The sequence below is a fragment of the Podarcis tiliguerta genome (assembly GCF_965153285.1).
Source record: "Podarcis tiliguerta genome assembly, chromosome: 6".
Taxonomy (NCBI): domain Eukaryota; kingdom Metazoa; phylum Chordata; class Lepidosauria; order Squamata; family Lacertidae; genus Podarcis; species Podarcis tiliguerta.
Window position 1 is genome coordinate 7,910,592 of NC_139539.1, and position 17,225 is coordinate 7,927,816.

At 44.5% G+C, this 17,225-nt stretch overlaps 2 protein-coding genes across 11 annotated transcripts in view; both read left to right on the forward strand.

The window, feature by feature from the left end:
- The window catches only part of KCNQ2 (potassium voltage-gated channel subfamily Q member 2), a 129,432-nt gene extending 112,545 nt beyond the window's left edge, over positions 1 to 16,887 (forward strand). For 4 of the 9 annotated variants that reach the window (XM_083447295.1, XM_083447298.1, XM_083447299.1 and 1 more), the window contains 4 exons: positions 82 to 213; positions 3,308 to 3,394; positions 14,538 to 14,661; positions 15,435 to 16,887. In XM_083447295.1, the coding sequence (XP_083303421.1) occupies positions 82 to 213; positions 3,308 to 3,394; positions 14,538 to 14,661; positions 15,435 to 16,157 (1,066 nt within the window). In that variant the 3' untranslated portion in view covers positions 16,158 to 16,887. Of the gene's footprint in view, positions 1 to 81; positions 214 to 3,307; positions 3,395 to 14,537; positions 14,662 to 15,434 lie in introns of those variants that run through there. The other 5 variants (XM_083447300.1, XM_083447301.1, XM_083447302.1 and 2 more) reach the window with 2 other exon arrangements.
- PTK6 (protein tyrosine kinase 6) overlaps positions 1 to 17,225 on the forward strand; it is a 736,207-nt gene that overhangs the window by 273,273 nt on the left and 445,709 nt on the right. The window lies entirely within an intron of this gene.

The following is a 17,225-nucleotide window of genomic DNA, read 5'->3' on the forward strand; positions in this document are numbered from 1 at the left end:
TGGGGAAACAGACAGAGGGAAGGTAACAGGTGGGACACCCACTTGGCTGCAGGCCTCCCGTTGTCACTCTCTTCCTTCTAGTGTCATGAGATTTCTGGTTTCCAAGCGGAAGTTCAAGGAGAGCCTGAGGCCCTACGATGTCATGGACGTCATTGAGCAGTACTCAGCGGGACATTTGGATATGCTTTCCAGGATCAAAAACCTCCAGTCCAGGCAAGAGTCCTCCTCTCTTTCAACCTCCTGCTTCCTGCTCTCCATTGGGCAAGTGTTCTCATGGTGGAAGGGTGACCTTTTTGACCGTCACCCACCTAACGTTTTCTTTCTTTTCCTCCAGGAAAAAAGCCACAGGGTTTTTTTGTGTGTGAGTAAGGGCTGCTTATATCTGGATTGCAGGGACTGGATTTGTAGTACAGTCAAACATTGGCTTAGTTGCCAAACAAATTGGCTCCCGAATGCCGCAAAGTGTTCCGGTTTGCGAACGTTTTTCGGAAGCCGAATGTCTGACGCGGCTTCCACTTGAGTGCAGGAGCTCTTGCAGCCAATTGGAAGCCACGCCTTGGTTTTTGAACAGTTTCGGAAGTCGAATGGACTCCCAGAACGGATTAAGTTTGAGAACCATGGTACCACTGTATAAAGCATGAGGCTCAGATTGGCTCTTCAGAGTCTCAGTAGGTATGACAAGCAGTGAGTGTCCCTAATAATAATAAATTTTATTTATATCCCGCCCTCCCCAGCCGAAGCCAGGCTCGGGGCGGCTAACAACAATAAAATAGTACAACATTCTAAAAGCATTTCATTATAAAATTAATTCAAATCAAATTGATGGCAACCATTAGGCTAAAGTTCTGTGAAGATTGCCAAAGGAGGGATGGCTCCTACCCAGATTCATCCCTATATGCTCAAGTATTTTCAGAATGGCAGCCATGCCGGAATGGGTAGGGACTGCATAATCTGGTCTGCATTAAGGTTCCCAAGAGTACTGTAAATATTATTTTCACTGGGAAGTCCAGATTGAAATTTAAGGAATCTGAAAATGTCCGTATGTCCTGTGTGCAGCAAAGGGACTGGGGATAGAGAAATTTTGAATGTATCTCTGCTACGCAACTGCGAAATTATTTTTGTAGAAAGGACTAGTGAAGCAAAGAAAAGCCAATGGAAACTGAGGATTTTTCAAATATATATAAATATATGGCTACTGATTCAAAACACACTGTTAACTTAGAGATGGAACAACATAGGGATTCACCTGTCCTCAGTAGCATGAGACTTTACAACTCTACAGGTCTTCCTTTTTCTATCTTGCATATCTGAGTGTAGTCATACCTTTATCCTTTTCCTTATTTGCAGGCAAAGATTGTCTCCCAGTAGTCTAATAAGCTGTTCTTGGAAAGGTTTTAACTTAACCATCAGACATTTGCAAACAGATCGGAACTGTAACAAGAGTTCCTTCGCTGAATTGATACGTGTTAGGACTATTTCTGTGGACACTGTAGCTCAGTAGATGCTCCACCCAACAAGTTAGGATTCTGCTGATCTGGAATGTTCGCTCTCTTGGTTGCATCAGTGCGTGGATAAACTGTTTCAGCCTTCCTTTCCCAGGATGGACCTAAGAACCCCTTACAGATGTGTCTTAGTGGCGTAGCTTGAATCTATGGGCCAGAGGAGAGCAGTCTGTGAAGACTGATGGCTCGAAAGAGGACTCTTAAGTCCTCACACTTCTTGCTGCTGGCTTTGTTGGCTGTGCCTCTTCATCTGACTCTAAAACCGAACCCAAAAGAACTAGAGAAACGCATCGTTCATTGTGCAAATACAACTATGTCCCTGAACTACAGCTCTTATCATCCCCGACTCTTGGCCATGATGGCTGGGGCTGATGGGAGTTGGAGTCCAATAAGAGCTAGAGGACCAGCGTCTAAATAAACCCAACATACCATGTGAACTGCCATGGTTTACCAGGTAAACAAGCTGGGAGACCGGTTGTTTGTTTCGTCCCGGTCAAAAGGGAGGACATTTACCACATTTCTGAAATACGGGGGGAAGCAGGGGAGGGGGCAAAATTCCCCTCCCATCTTGGCAGGATGATATTCGCATTGTGGTAAGTTGTCCCCTGGAGAAACGGTTATCTGTTTCCTCTCGATGTAGCTGAGGTTAAAGTTTAGCAGAGTGTCAAACAATTTGGCCTGTGTTTTTGTTTCATTTTGAAACCAACATGAACCCAGGCGGGTTGCCATCCTGATTGGAGAAAGGCTGTAGGAAATACCCTTCTTCATTTTGTTTTTTATAAGCTTAACATCACCTGCTTTTTTGCCCACAGGGAAAAGAACTGGGGGTCCTTTATCTTTCCCCCCCATGGGTGATTTTTAAATTTTTTTAAACAAGCAAGCAAGCAAACAAACCCTAATTGTTCATTTTTCAAAATGTTAATAAATAATTTTTTAATATTTTTTTAAAAATAAATAAATAAAAGCAGTGTATGGAAAGCAATTTTGAGCTGAAAAATTCCTGGAAGGGTCCAGCACCTTCTTTCTGTGCTTCTTCGGCTCAGGTTCGCAACTTGCCCCTACCCGATTCTGAATTTTAATACATGTGATAGAGAGAAACTCTGTACTCCATGTAAAGTGTCATTTAAACTTGAGGTGCTTAGAATTGTCTTCAAACGAACATTTCATCTGTCAAAGGGCACTGTCCCAGTCTTTTTGGTGGGTGGTTTTTTTTTGGGGGGGGGTAGGGGGTGGGGTGGGAGGTTTTGCTCCTATCAACTTCCTCCTTCACCACTCATGATACTTGTTGCTGCTCTTGTGAGGTGTGTGCCATAAGTGGTAACATTATTATTTTCCCTACGCCTTGTTTCTGTCTCTCGCCCCATCCCATCCGTGGGTGTGTGTTTGACTCCTTCAAAGCTTGTTTTCTCAAACCAGCTGAGAATGTGTTCCATGTAATGTGACAGGTGAGAAGTCTACATTTCCAATGGAATATTGTCATAATCGTTCCAAGCTTGTGTAGCATGTGCTGCCTATCCATTGTGGAGCAGCTTCCCTTTTCCGACACAAGAAGGGCTATTCCATTGTTGCTGGAAACTCTGCAAGTCTTTCAATTAAATGTCGGAATTTGGTGTGCTCCCAGATGATCAAGTTGTATGATTACTGCCTTCTGTTCTGAGCGGATTATAATTTTTTCAACTTTCTTCTCTTTCCCTTTGATTTCCTTTTAAGTTGTTCTTCCTGTTTTCCAACCAAGTTTTCCTCCGACATGTTGCTTCATTATGCGTTTTGCTGGTGTCTTTTTTCTTCTCATTTATTTTCGCCAGGATAGATATGATTGTGGGTCCCCCGCCCCCTTCAACTCCCCGGCATAAGAAGTATTCAACCAAAGGATCGCCCCAATACTCGCCTAGGTTAGGACTTGCCAAAATGCCTCTTTTCCCTGATTCATTTGCTTCCTGTCAACCCCTTTTCATGCCACGTTAAATGACGGCATTTGTCACGTGCTGCTGACGCATATTGCACCGAATGGCTTGCTCTCCTGGATGTGCTTAATTTCCTTTTACTTTTAGAGACACCAAAGGTGGGCCTTCACAGCAGTGCAAACCCGGAAATGGCCAAAGGACACTTCTCTGATCATCATCATTTTCCATCATTTCCCTTTGATGGAGCCATTTGAGGCTCCCTCAGCTTTTAGGCTTGGGATGGTAAAAGCCATGGCATTTGTGTTGCAGCAATTTCAGTCTCCTTTAGAACAAGGAGAGCCGTTTCCTTCTAATGGAGAGAAATTGCCCAGATAGGCTTGCAATGATGCCAAGATACTTGTAGAAGGTTTTTAACTAGTGGCTCAAGTCTTATGCACAGGCTGAGATCCAGACCTCCATATTGGACCCATTCTCGTCTGTGAACAGGGAAAAACTCAATAATTCCCATGTGCCCCAAAGTGTCTTCTACGTTAGATGAGATCACAGAATCACAGAATCATAGAGTTGGAAGAGACCACAAGGGCCATCGAGTCCAACCCCCTGCCAAGCAGGAAACACCATCCACATTGCGCATTGTCCTGTGGATAATGCCAATCACAACGTTTCTTTGGTTTGCAACATTCTTCCTGCACAATATGGTAGAACATTGCTTTCCCAATAAGCTCTAAAAGCTTATCTGAGCTTTTACACTGAAAAGGTTACAAATGGTAGAGAAGCTTCCCTGAACGAGAGCTTGCTCACAACATGCATTCATCTGGAATTGCAGGGGGAGTGTTGAATGGGGTCTCATCGCGCATGGAGTAATAGCAGTGGTTCTAATGATGCTGGCCCATGCAACATAACCCAACATTCTCAGGGCAGACACACAGGGGTATGTGGGCAGTCAAGTCAATATGGAAAAGGTTCCCTGAATATATATAAAAAATCTTAAATGCATCGTACTAGAGAGAGGCTACAATTACCCCCTGGTTTATTCTTACTTATTTCTAGTTAATAACATTTAACTGCGGCTTAAAGAAGGCTTCAAGACCCTTAAACACAGTAATTATATCTAGTGCAACCAAGAACTTGTAAACTGTAATTACATCAATGTAGACTGCTGTTTCATTATGAATTAGTTAATTGTTCAATCGCCTTCCATACACGTCTCAAGGTGATGTGCAGAATGCGCTAAAAACAGTTGAGAATAACACACCGAAACAGCAGCAGATGAATTTGAAATACAGAGTAGACTCCCATTGTAGAGACCTGTCTTCAGTTGCTTGTCGACACACGAATGCTGCTTCATAGAACGGGCAGCCACACTAAAACCCCTGCTCTGAGTTATGTTGAATGGACTTCTAATACCAAGGAGCATCTTGTCTCTCACAGTCATGGCTTTAGCTTGGCTCCGTACCAAAGAGATCCAAAACGGTTAGGGATTGAATGTCACAGTACCAGGAGGAGCCAGATCACCGACCCCATCAGTAGTATACCAGCATTCCTAAACTCAGCATTCCTAAACTGTAGATAGTACTATGGGATTTTTGAAGAGCGATACAATCCAGGCCCCCCACACCAGCTGAATTCACATCCCATGACATTTGCTATCAGGTACCACCTACCTGACATGATATGTTATCTCAGCATCTGAGCTCAGTGAGAGAACTCCGTTGTGAAACAGGATCGTTTCAGAGGCTAAGCAGGGCCCACCAGTGTAAAACAACATACATGAACACAAGTTTCCGGCCAGTTGTTTACCATGGCGTGCCAACTACAAAATACAGTCATAGCTTGGGTTGAATACGCTTCGAGTTGAGCGTGTTTGAGTTGTGCTCCGCGGCAACCCGGAAGTAATGGAGCGCACTACTTCCGGGTTTCGTCACTTGCGCATGCGTAGACGCTCAAAATGACGTCATGCGCAGAAGCGACAAAAAGTGACGTGCGCAGACGTGCCGTCGCTAGTTACATTTGCTACTAGATGCGAACGGGGCTCCGGAACGGATCCCGTTCGTATCTAGAGGTACCACTGTATGCTTGTGGTGCTGCAGTATGAAATCCACTGGGCCCATGCAGTGAGTTAGGGCATATGAGTGATCCGCTCTGTGGTATATACTGTATACCAGGCCTTAAGAGATTCTTTCACTAGCCAACCTGTTTGTCACTTGGTTAACTGATTAGTTTAAAATAGTGAATCCAAAGTCCTGAGTGACTACAGTTAGCGTAACTCTGCTAGGTTTTTGGAGAAGAGATTCCATGTCAATTTGTAAATTGTTGGTAGCCAAGTCATGGCTTCCAAGGCTCATTTGTGTCCTCTGTAGGCTGCTGTTGAAAAGAAAATGGATTACAAGGTATTCATTCACACCCAGTTGGACGCACTCCCATTGTTTATCTCCCTGGCTTGCTGCCATTGTCCAGCATCCAAGGAATTATGTTATATTTGGCCAAGGGAGCTTGGATTTGTGTTTCTCAAAACAAGCACCGCACTCGCTTCCCCTGGCCACATAACAAGTGCTTTTTGAAATGGGAGGGTGGTCTGAAAATCGAATTTGGATACCCAAGTGATGGGTGACGGTCTGAGACCTCCCATTCTAAGTAGCAAAAACAAAGATCCGAGTGGGGTCACATGAGCTGTCATGTGCCCCTAAATAAATCCCATTGAAGGATTAGAATGTGAGTAGGTTAGGCAGATTTGCAATCTGGTGGTAATACTGGCCACAATCCAGTTCCTACTTGGAGAAGTCCTATTGTAATAAAAGCGTCCCTCAAGAATCTATTGGTTGTCGTTTGAAGACAGAGACATTTTTTACTTAGAACTAGAAAGGTGTATATGCACCAAACCATCATTTTGAAAATGTGAAGAAGGAAAGTGGCACTATACAGTGGTGCCTCGCAAGACGAAATTAATTCGTTCTGCGAGTTTTTTCGTTCTACGAGTTTTTTCGTCTTGCCAAGCACCACTGCGTATTGACGGTTTCCCGTAGGAATGCATTGGCGGTTTAAAAAAAAAAGGCGCAAGACGTTTCGTCTTGGAAAGCAAGCCCATAGGGAAATCCGTCTTGCGAAGCAACTCAGAAAACGAAAAACTCTTTCATCTTGCGAGTTTTTTGTCTTGCGAGGCATTCGTCTTGCGAGGTACCACTGTATATATTTGAGCTGCCTACTACGGATCACGAAACAGGTCAAATTTATTTTGACAGTGCATGCTAATTCTAGGGTTCAGAAGAAAGAACCACATTTCATGATCTCATTTATTGTCACTAAAATTCAGAAAGGTATGCCGCTGGTCTTTGGACCAAGAGGGATTAAGAGAACTGGAGAGTTGAACTTCACTTTCAGAAAAGTCACATGGCACAGTCCCCCTGGCACAGTACTACTTCAGGCTTTAGAAGAGAACCACATAATTTGGTGCTTAATTATTTCTTTACCAGGGAAAGCTAGCAGAGCATTGGACTAGGATTGAGGAGACCTGAGTTCAAATCCCCACCTAGCTCACTGGGCAACACTGAGACGGTCACTCTCCCTCAATTTGTCCATCTATTTGTTGTGAGCATAAAACTGTGGTTGTGTGGAATAAGTCTGCTGATAAACAGAGACTATGAAGAATAGTTCCAGTGCATCCCTCTTCGTAATGTGCAAGCATTCCCCATGCAGGGATTTTATTTTGTGAGGGGCCATCAGCACAGCCTCCCCCATTCTGAAATAATAAATTGATAATTATAATAATTTATTATTTATACCTCGCCCATCTGGCTGGGTTTCCCCAGCCACTCTGGGCAGCTTCCAACTGAATATTAAAAACAATACAGCATCAGACATTAAAAACATCCCTAAACAGGGCCACCTTCAGTTGTCTTTTAAAAGTAAAATAGTTGTTTATTGCCTTGACATCTGTTGGGAGGGCGTTCCACAGGGCGGGTGCCACTACCGAGAAGGCCCTCTGCCTGGTTCCCTGTAACCTCACTTCTCGCAGCGAGGGAGGCCCTTGGCACTGGATCTCAGTGTCCGGGCTGAACGATGGGGGTGGAGATGCTCCTTCAGGTACACAGGACTGAGGCCATTTAGGGCTTTAAAGGTCAGCACCAGCACTTTGAATTGTGCTCGGAAACGTACTGGGAGCCAAGGAAGATCTTTCAGGACTGGTGCTACAGTATATGTTCTCGGTGGCCACTCCCAGTCACCAGTCTAGCTGCCACATTCTGGATTAATTGCAGTTTCCGGGTCACCTTCAAAGGTAGCCCCACGTAGAGCGCATTGCAGTAGTCCAAGCGGGAGATAACTAGAGTATGCACAACTCTGGCAAAAAAGAAAAAAGAAAAGAAGGAACAGTTTCAGGTGGGCATAACCACATGCATGGTATTTCTGAATGTGTAGTTCAGTTATTAAGGTGTGTCCGGACTGGTGGTTTTTCACGCAACATGGGGATTTGTCCCATTACAAACAACCATGTTGTCACGGATAACCTAACAAATATTTCAAACCAGTCTGAGGGTAAGTAGCCAGTCATGCGACATGGATGAAAAGGGTTGGCTCCAGTGCCTGGATTGTGCTCAGAAGGCAATTTTTTTAAAAAAATCTACCTTCATTCTAAAAATTCACCTCTTTTTCTCTCTCTTTCTTTCTCTTTTTGTGCCTCATTTGAGTAGCCTTGACCTTTGCGCTATCTGCTTTTGGCCAGCGGATGAACCTACGAACCCGTCTATTTGCATGTTTCCATAAGCATGGAACAAAATGAAGCATGAGAGAAACCTGCACCCTGGCTGAGCCGAGAATTTATATATACATATATATATTATTTCATTCTGCATCGTTTCAAAGAAGGAGAGTCACTGTTGCAAACGATTAACATGGATTGAAGTATTTTTCCATCCCAAGTTAGCAGTGTGCAATGAGATACCGTTCTCCGTATTGTCTCCGAGTTGCAAGTGGCTCTTTAGAAGTAACACATACTGATTGATCTTTCAATCTATATCACTATTTGGATAGGTGCAGCTAAGGTGTGCAGAAATCAAAAACTTTAATTAACAGAATGCAGGTTTAGCACCAACTGAAGGTGCTGATATTCTTAGGACCGAAACTACAGTGGTACCTCGGGTTACATACGCTTCAGGTTACACACTCCGCTAACCTAGAAATAGTGCTTCAGGTTAAGAACTTTGCTTCAGGATAAGAACAGAAATCGTGCAGCAGCGGCAGCGGGAGGCCCCATTAAGTTAAAGTGGTGCTTCAGGTTAAGAACAGTTTCAGGTTAAGTACGGACCTCCGGAATGAATTAAGTACCGTATTTTTCGCCCCATAGGGCGCACCGGCCCATAGGGTGCACCTAGGTTTTTTTTGGGGGGGATAAAGAATTCCCCCCCCCCTAGGCACGGGGCTGGGGCAGGGGAAGCCCGAGCTTCCCCCGACCCCAGCCCCCAGAACAGGCTGCTATCCGCAAGCCTAGGGAGCCCAGCGGGAAGTCGCGCCGGTCTCCCCAGGCTTGCAGAGAGCTGCCCGAAGCCCGGGGCATGCTGCACAGTGCGCCCCAGGCTTCGGGATGCAGGCAGGTCTCCGCAAGCCTCGGGAGACTGGCTCCCAAGGCTTGCGGATAGCTTCCTGAAGCCTGGAGAGCGAGAGGGGTCGGTGCGCACTGACCCCTCTCACTCTCCAGGCTTCAGCAAAAACCTGCATTCGCCCCATAGGACGCACACACATTTCCCCTTCATTTTTGGAGGGGGAAAAGTGTGTCCTATAGGGCGAAAAATACGGTACCACCGTACTGGTCTTTTCACCCCATCTCAGAGGGGGACATCACTCAGACTTCAGGTTTAAAAGTAATATACCTCTGGGTACCAGCTGCTGGGAGCATCAGTGGGAAAGGGGGCTGCTGTTTCCATGCTTTGCTTGTGATCATCCCACAACCACCTGGTTGGCCACTTTGGAGGACAGAATTCTTGGTTAGATGGGCCATTAGTCTGATCTAGAAGAGTTCTTTTCACCTCATATACAGAAGTAGGAATTGTAACATCCATAGAGTATTGGTAGAGTTTATAAATGTAAAAAATGACCCCTGGACAGTTAAGTCCAGTCAAAGGTGACTATGGGGTGTGGCGCATATTTCTGGTGCAATGGAACACTGTGATGGAAGCCAGAGCGCACGGAAGCACCGTTTACCTTCCTGGGTTGGCAGAAGCTGGGACAGAGCAGCAGTTTATAACTCCTGTTGTGCAGATGGTGTCTCCTTTCATTCATTTTGACATCACGCTTGGGAGCAAGGCTCTACACTTTTCTTAGGGACATTTCACCATCAAGACACAGTGACAAACCCAGTATTCTATCTAGTGCAGTTCAGCAGGGAGCTTGCCATTAATCCTGGCTCCCTGATGAGGGTCCTTGTCTTTACATGTTTGCAAATATATGTTCGTTGCATTCACACATTCTGTTTTTAGGTGTGCTCATGAGACATTTTTGTTGGAAGAGTACTATACAATGGTACCTTGGTTCTCAAACTTAATCCGTTCCGGAAGTCCGTTCCAAAACCAAAGCGTTCCAAAACCAAGGCTTGCTTTCCCATAGAAAGTAATGCAAAATGGATTAATTTGTTCCAGACTTTTAAAAACAACCCCTGAAACAGCAATTTAACATGACTTTTACTATCTAATGTGACCATTGATCCATAACATGAAAGCAATAAACAAAGTACTGCAGTCACATAATCAATCAATCAATCAATCAATCAGTAGCTGAACTGGGTCCCACACAGTCAGAAAAACAAAACAAAAAGAGCAGCATAAACAAAACTGCAAAATAAATAGCAAAAACCGACAGACCTCAGAGTAACACCCAAAACGGAAGTGTGGCACTCAAATTGGAAGTGTAACACTCAAAACGGAGTATGTTCGGCTTCCGAAAAAAGTTCACAAACCAGAACACTTACTTCCGGGTTTGCAGTGTTTGGGCTCCAAGTTGTTTAAGTACCAAGGTGTTTGAGAACCAAGGTACCACTGTAATGTGTGAATGTTCCCTTAGACTGGAGCTTGAAGCTCCTGCTTTGAACCAATTGTGCAGTTTCCAGAGGGGAGCAGAGAAGGTGGTCACTCTCCATTTCTGTTCTTTGAGTAACAGAGATGCATTCTTAACCCCACCACCCAAAATAATCCACTTCATTGATGTGGGGATACCTGATCACATACTGAAAGGACAATGTATGTAGGCACAAGATCACACATTGGCTTTGATGCGAATAAATCACAATTCATAATTGATTTATGGTTCTGTGCATGCTGTGTTTGTATCTAAATAAATGCCATTAGATAGGGGTGTTCCATTGAGACCCCACACTCATGATCTTCATCTTCCTACCTCTTAGATGCATTTATTGGGTTTTCCTGCTTTATCGGCGAAAGAATGCTAGATGTATGGTTTCTTACAAAAGAACATAACTCATGACCCGCTGACCAGAACTTTTTTGAAAGGATATGTTCCTGTTGATCCACAAAATGTAGCAACTATTGACTTTTACAAGGCAATGCGCACAACGCCTGTGTGGTGAACATCAAGAAAATATGGAACGCGCTCTTACATTGGTCTTGTCAGCATTCACTTATGTGTTGCTTTATACAGTGGTGCCTCGCAAGACGAAATTAATTCATTCTGCGAGTCTCTTCGTCTAGCGGTTTTTTCGTCTTGCAAAGCAACCCTATTAGCGGATTAGCACTATTAGCGGTTTAGTGGCTATTAAAGGCTATTAAAGGCTTAGCGGATTAGCTGCTAAAAGGCTATTAGCGGTTTAGCGGCTTAGAAAAAGGGGGTGGGGAGCGAAAAAAAATCTCAAGACTCGCAAGACATTTTCGTCTTGCGAAGCAAGCCCATAGGGAAATTCGTCCTGCGAAGTGCATTGAAAAACGGAAAACTCTTTTGTATAGCGGGTTTTCCACCTTGCAAGGCATTCGTCTTGCGTGCACCACTGTAATTCGCAACACCCACTGGATATATGAAGAATTTTCAGTGCCCAAATCCATGCAACTTCCTTTGGGTGGAAGAGGATGCCCTCCCCATTACACTATGTTGTGCTCCTCATTTGGATGGTTGATTGCGCAGAGGCTCCACTTGTGTCATTCCTCTCACTCAAAAAAAGAAAAGAGCTTTTGTGTGTCAGCACTGAGCACCCAACTCATATGCATGGGGAAGGGTGGGGAGGCACACAGCTCTGAAAAAAACACAGAAGCCCAGTGAGTTGTGCAAACTGGTGAATTCCCTTGTGATTATTTACAGCAGGGGTGGTGTCAGGAATGAGCCAGCTCCAAGCAAAGGTTGGCAGCCAACAGCAGAAAGCAGCCAGGAACAGAGAGGCTTAGATGTTAGGCAGGGGAGAGCTAGCAGCCTCAGACTTTGGCTCTTCCTGACCTTGATGGGCTGGCTGATAAGGCAGTAGCTGAGAGCAGGCAGGAACACAGCCAAAGCTCTCAGGGAGCTCAGACAGGAGCAAACAGACACAGAGAGAGTCTCTTGGAAAAGGAGGAGGATGGAGATGATCCAATAAGTCCGAGGAGTCGGCGAATGGGAGGGCTGCTAGACAGGAAGCGAAACAAGAGACGTAAGGTGCGAAAGTTTAATATATTCTATAGACACTGGAAGGAATCTTCAGAAGGGTCATCTTGAGTAATGATGCCAGAAGCTTTGTTAGAGCTGTCTGGAGCTGTTTTTGCAATAAATCCTCCTTTTTAATTACCTACGCTTACTGTGTTATCAAGCTGGGAACCTGGACTCCTGACAGGTGGGGAACATTTTGCCCATGGGCCAATTTTGGCTCGTCATGGGGTCTACTTGGGCCCATGAGACCATTTCCCCAAATGGCTCCCATCTGTCAATAATCATAAATAATAAATTTATTCTTTATACCCCACCCATCTGTCTGGGTTTCCCCAGCCACTCTGGGGAACATGCCACTCAATCAGCTGACATCACACACTGAGTGACATTAACCGATGGGTGGGGTTCAATCCTGCTTCACCAGTGTGTTCCCTGGTGGTGCAGACCCTTGCAGGGAGCAGGATTGAACCCTGCTGGGGGCTGCTTCATGAGTGCATTCCTTGGTGAAGCATCTCCGTCCCCTCAGCCCTGTGGGCCAGCCGACAGGTGGGCAGGGCCACCTACCTATCAGCCGCCTGATGTCATTGTGATGTCAGATGATTGACGGGTGAGCAGTCCATCCACTTGTCAAAGTTGGCCCGTGGAGTGTGGGGAGATCTGGCCCACCGGGCCACAAAGGTTCCTCATTCCTGGTTTCCAGTCTTCACATTCTAAACACCCTAAAACAGGTACAAATACAACTCTAACCCTTTTCTCTACCAAATTAAGGCATCTTGGTTGGCTGTATGGTTGAAAATGGCCTTGTGTTTTGCCCCTTTCCTTGGTTTTCATGACAACGTGTAACCGAGAGAGCACCTTTTAATTTTGCAAAGTGCTTTACTATCTTTTTCTTCTTAACCCCCTCTTCCCCTTCCCCTGTCTGCATTTGAACTCATAACTCTCATTCATCTCTTTGTGCATGGAATTGTTGCCCACACTGCAGAACTGCATAAGAAGCCTTGTTTTAGTTCCTTTTCTGAAAACCAACTTGGTTCCAGACAAATTTAACGTACCTGTTTTTCTGCTCTTGTTTTCTTCTCTCTGTCACCTGCACACTTCTGGCATATTATGCAAGGGTAAAGTTGGCCAGGATTAATTAATGGTTCATGGTTTATTTATTCAGCAAAATATACACACCACATAATGATAATGATAATAATAAAAACTCTAAACAGTTTATGCAAAATAGCATGAGATACTCATTTAAAAATAGCGGGAAAAACAGAGTGAAAACAGTAGACATAATAAATGTCTCTTATATATATATCACATTTTTAAAACACAAATGTACATAATAAAACCACATGTATGGATAGGCTTTTTATTAAATATAAAAAGCAATGCAATGCCTATTTAATGTAAATGACCATATTCTGGGGTAGAATGAAGCCTGTGACCTACTATATTAGGTGGGGCTGACACAATCTTTACTCCGAACTGCTGTATTTTAAAATATATTAGGAAACAGAACTGTCTGCGTTAAGCCATGCTTTCATTTGATCAATGCCAAGAATTAGAAATATATGGTCCGTTGTGTTGGTTGTTGGACTAAACTTCCATCAGCCCCAGCCACCACAGCTATTGCTCAGGAAGAGATATGGATACGGGGCAATTAAAAATGAGCTCCATGTTGTAGATTAATGTTAGAGAACTCTTGGGTTTGAGAAAGTTAATGGCTACTATCCAAGACAACAAGTCTGCAAAGTTCAGCTCTGAGATCAGGAAATCATTATTATTATTATTATTATTTACTCAATCCGGAAACAAGCAAACAAACAAACAAAATTTGGGCGTAGGCAGCTGCCCACATCTCAAGGACAGCTGAAACAAGTATCAGCTTTTGAGAATGTAATCTGGATTCAGAGATTTTGAAACTCAAAAAGTCTCATGAAATCCAGAACCAAATTATGGTGCAATGGAGAGTTCAGATCTTGCAAACTGGAAACCTTAATTTATTATGTCGGAGACAGTTTTTGGAAACCTGTAATTTTGTAAACTTTGTAAAATTTTGTAAAATTTGAACCTTCAAACCGATACCTTTTAACATGAATAAGGGCTGCAGGACTCTTCAGAACTTTTTAGGCAGAGAAGAACAGAAATAATGTTCAGATTAAATATGTAGGCAAAATCTATCCACAAGCAACTGCCCCAAAACATCCCAATTTATTTTGTAATTAACAGGCTTGGCACCAAATTCATCTCAAAGGGCAAGTTTACTATGCATAATATGCCGGATTAGAAGTGGAGCCACGTGTTTTGAACCAATATATATGTCACGTACAGAAATAGAGATATGTTTTTGTGTCCAAGTTTATATTTATATCCCTCTATTTAGGCAAACAGTTGTGTGATACCTATCAGTTAAGGGGAATACATTTCCTTTGCCCTACAGAGGAGTCAGAATAGAGCAGAGTTCTAGATCCTTGATTGTAGCTTACTAACTTCATGGCTTTTTCTGGGGTGGGGTTTGTGCTCCTGGTAGAGTTGACCAGATTGTTGGGAGAGGGCCGTCAATGACAGATAAGGACCGAACCAAAGGCCCAGGTGAAGGGGAGCCTCCTGAAGATCCAAGTATGATGGGCAGACTTGGAAAGGTGGAAAAACAGGTATGTTGAAAATTTGTAAATAATAATTAAAAAATTCATTAATGTGAATTTGTGGAGAAAGGGGGGTGGAGGAAGCAAGCAAGCAAGCAAGCAAGCCTCATTGTGTCACCTCTCCCTCTGAAGAAGCCGAGTAGACTGGCCTCTGATGAAGGCAGCTCTGGGAAGGGAGGAGCTAAATGGCAATTGATCTAATAGAGAGGGAGCCTCTCTGTCTTATTTCTCCATCTGGTTCTCACCTCCCTCTTCCTTTGGTATATATGTCATGATGAATGCCCATCAAAGGAAGAAAAAAGTTAAAAAACTTATTACCCAAGGGTGAATCTAAGCAAATGCTGTTACCATGTATGAGCCAAGATGCAGATGGAAGGCTTAAGCCAAAGAGGCACGATAAGGAAGCATATACATTGAGTGTGGGAAACCTTTAGCTGTCAAGATGTTGCTGATCTACAACTCCCACCTGCCTCATCAAGCATGGTCAGTGGCTGAGCATGACTAGAGTTTCAGCCCAGCAACATCTGGATGGTCAAATGTTCCCCCCACCTGGTATACATATTTGTGGTCTTGGCATTGGTTTGGTTGCAGAATTTATTGTCTCCTTGGGGTGCAGTTGGCTATACATTTGTAAGAGAATTTGGTGTGTTTTTTTCATGGATCAGGGGGTGACTTGTCTGCAAAATAACATTTTAAAGATGAAGTTTGGGGTGAATCCAAAGTTGCTTGGGTCTAAAATGTTGTGGGTGCCCATGCATTGGGTCCTGTGTGGCATTTTCCAGGTCCAGTCCATGGAGAAGAAGCTGGACTTCCTGGTCAACATCTACATGCAACGGATGGGGATCCCACCAAACGAAACAGAAGCCTACTTTGGGCCGAAGGAACCTGACCCAGCACCGCCCTACCACAGCCCAGAAGACAGCAGGGAGCACATTGACAAAAACGGTTGCATCATCAAGATCATTCGCTCCACGAGTTCGATGGGGCAGAAAAATTTCTCTGCACCTCCTGCCACAACGGTGCCAAACAACTCATGCCCGCCTTCCACTTCTTGGCAGACATATCAACGGCAAAGCCACGGGACCTCCCCGGTTGGCGATGCTGGTTCTTTGGTGAGAATCCCACCTCCACCCTCTCACGAGCGCTCCTTCTCTGCCTACGGTGGTGGGAACAGGGCCAGTGCTGAGTACGCAAAGAACGAAGACATTACAGCTAAGCACCCAGAGAGTGCTCTGAGGGACAGCGACACCTCTATTTCTATCCCATCAGTGGACCACGAGGAACTGGAGCGTTCCTTCAGTGGGTTCAGCATCTCACAGTCCAAAGAAAATTTGGACGTCCTGAACAACGGTTGCTACACCGCTGTGGCCAAAATCAGACCTTACATAGCAGAAGGGGAGTCAGATACGGATTCTGACCTCTGCACACCCTGTGGGCCTCCGCCGAGGTCAGCAACCGGCGAGGGACCTTTCAGTGACATGGGCTGGTCAGCTCCGAGGCAGTGAAGGAAAAGAAAGCCACCTGAACACAACTTCAAGAGCATGGGGCAATGATGCTGTCCACATACCGGACATCTTCAGGAGACTGGGAGCTAATGTTCTGCAACCCAGAAATTGTGGGTGTTTTGCCACAGCTTGGTCCGGGGGTGGTGGGAGCAGAAGCTACGCCTGCTCTCTCCAAAAAACGAGAGGGGGCATCGTAGTGAATAATTTTGAAATGTCTGGATTTCTTTCATACCATCTTTCTAAACTAGATAGGTGAAACAGTGATCTTACTCCAGGGTAGGTAGCCGTGACTCTTGGTAATCTTTTAAGCTAAGAGGGCACACACATCACTAAGACAGTGGTTGAGCAATTGGTGAGACAATTTCTTCTTTTTTTGACTAAGACTAGGCAATGGCACTGAGCTATCAGGTCACACACAAAAAACACGCTAGTGTTACAAAAGAAACGTGTCACTAATTATGCCTTGGGGGGAGGGAGAAACAGAGCTGTAATGTACATTGACGAAAGGTGGTTTAATTATGATTGCAGAGAAATTAGCTGGGAAGAGCCGTACATTGAACGATTGGTGTCGAAATGGCAGAAACACAAATTTTCAGTGACAAAATTGTCTTGTGGTATTGGATTGGAGACAGGACCACAGCTTCAGTAGGTGTGCTTGAGCTCAAAGAACAGCAGTCTGTGTGGGATGTGAGACTGCATTCACATGAGATGCTTTCATCCTTTCCTTTTTTTAAAACAACAACAACAACAATTACATCTGCAGGATAGCATCAAAACAGTTATTGATCTGCATGCTCAGAGGTTAGATGTTTTTGCACTCTTTGGAATACTGTTTTCTAACGCGGGAGAGGACACACCTCCTTGGAAGGACAGTCCGTGGTAGAGAAAGGGTTTTTGAAGCCGAGAAAGGTCCTAGGTCAGTTTGCAAGAACAGGGCCATAATGATGCGCCCACCAGCTCATGCACATTTCATAGCCACATTTCTAGGGTCTCTTGTTCAAGTTTAGGGTGGCTGCTCCTCATGTTAGGTGACATAGTGGCTCTGTTTGTGAGCTCAAAAAAGGAAAG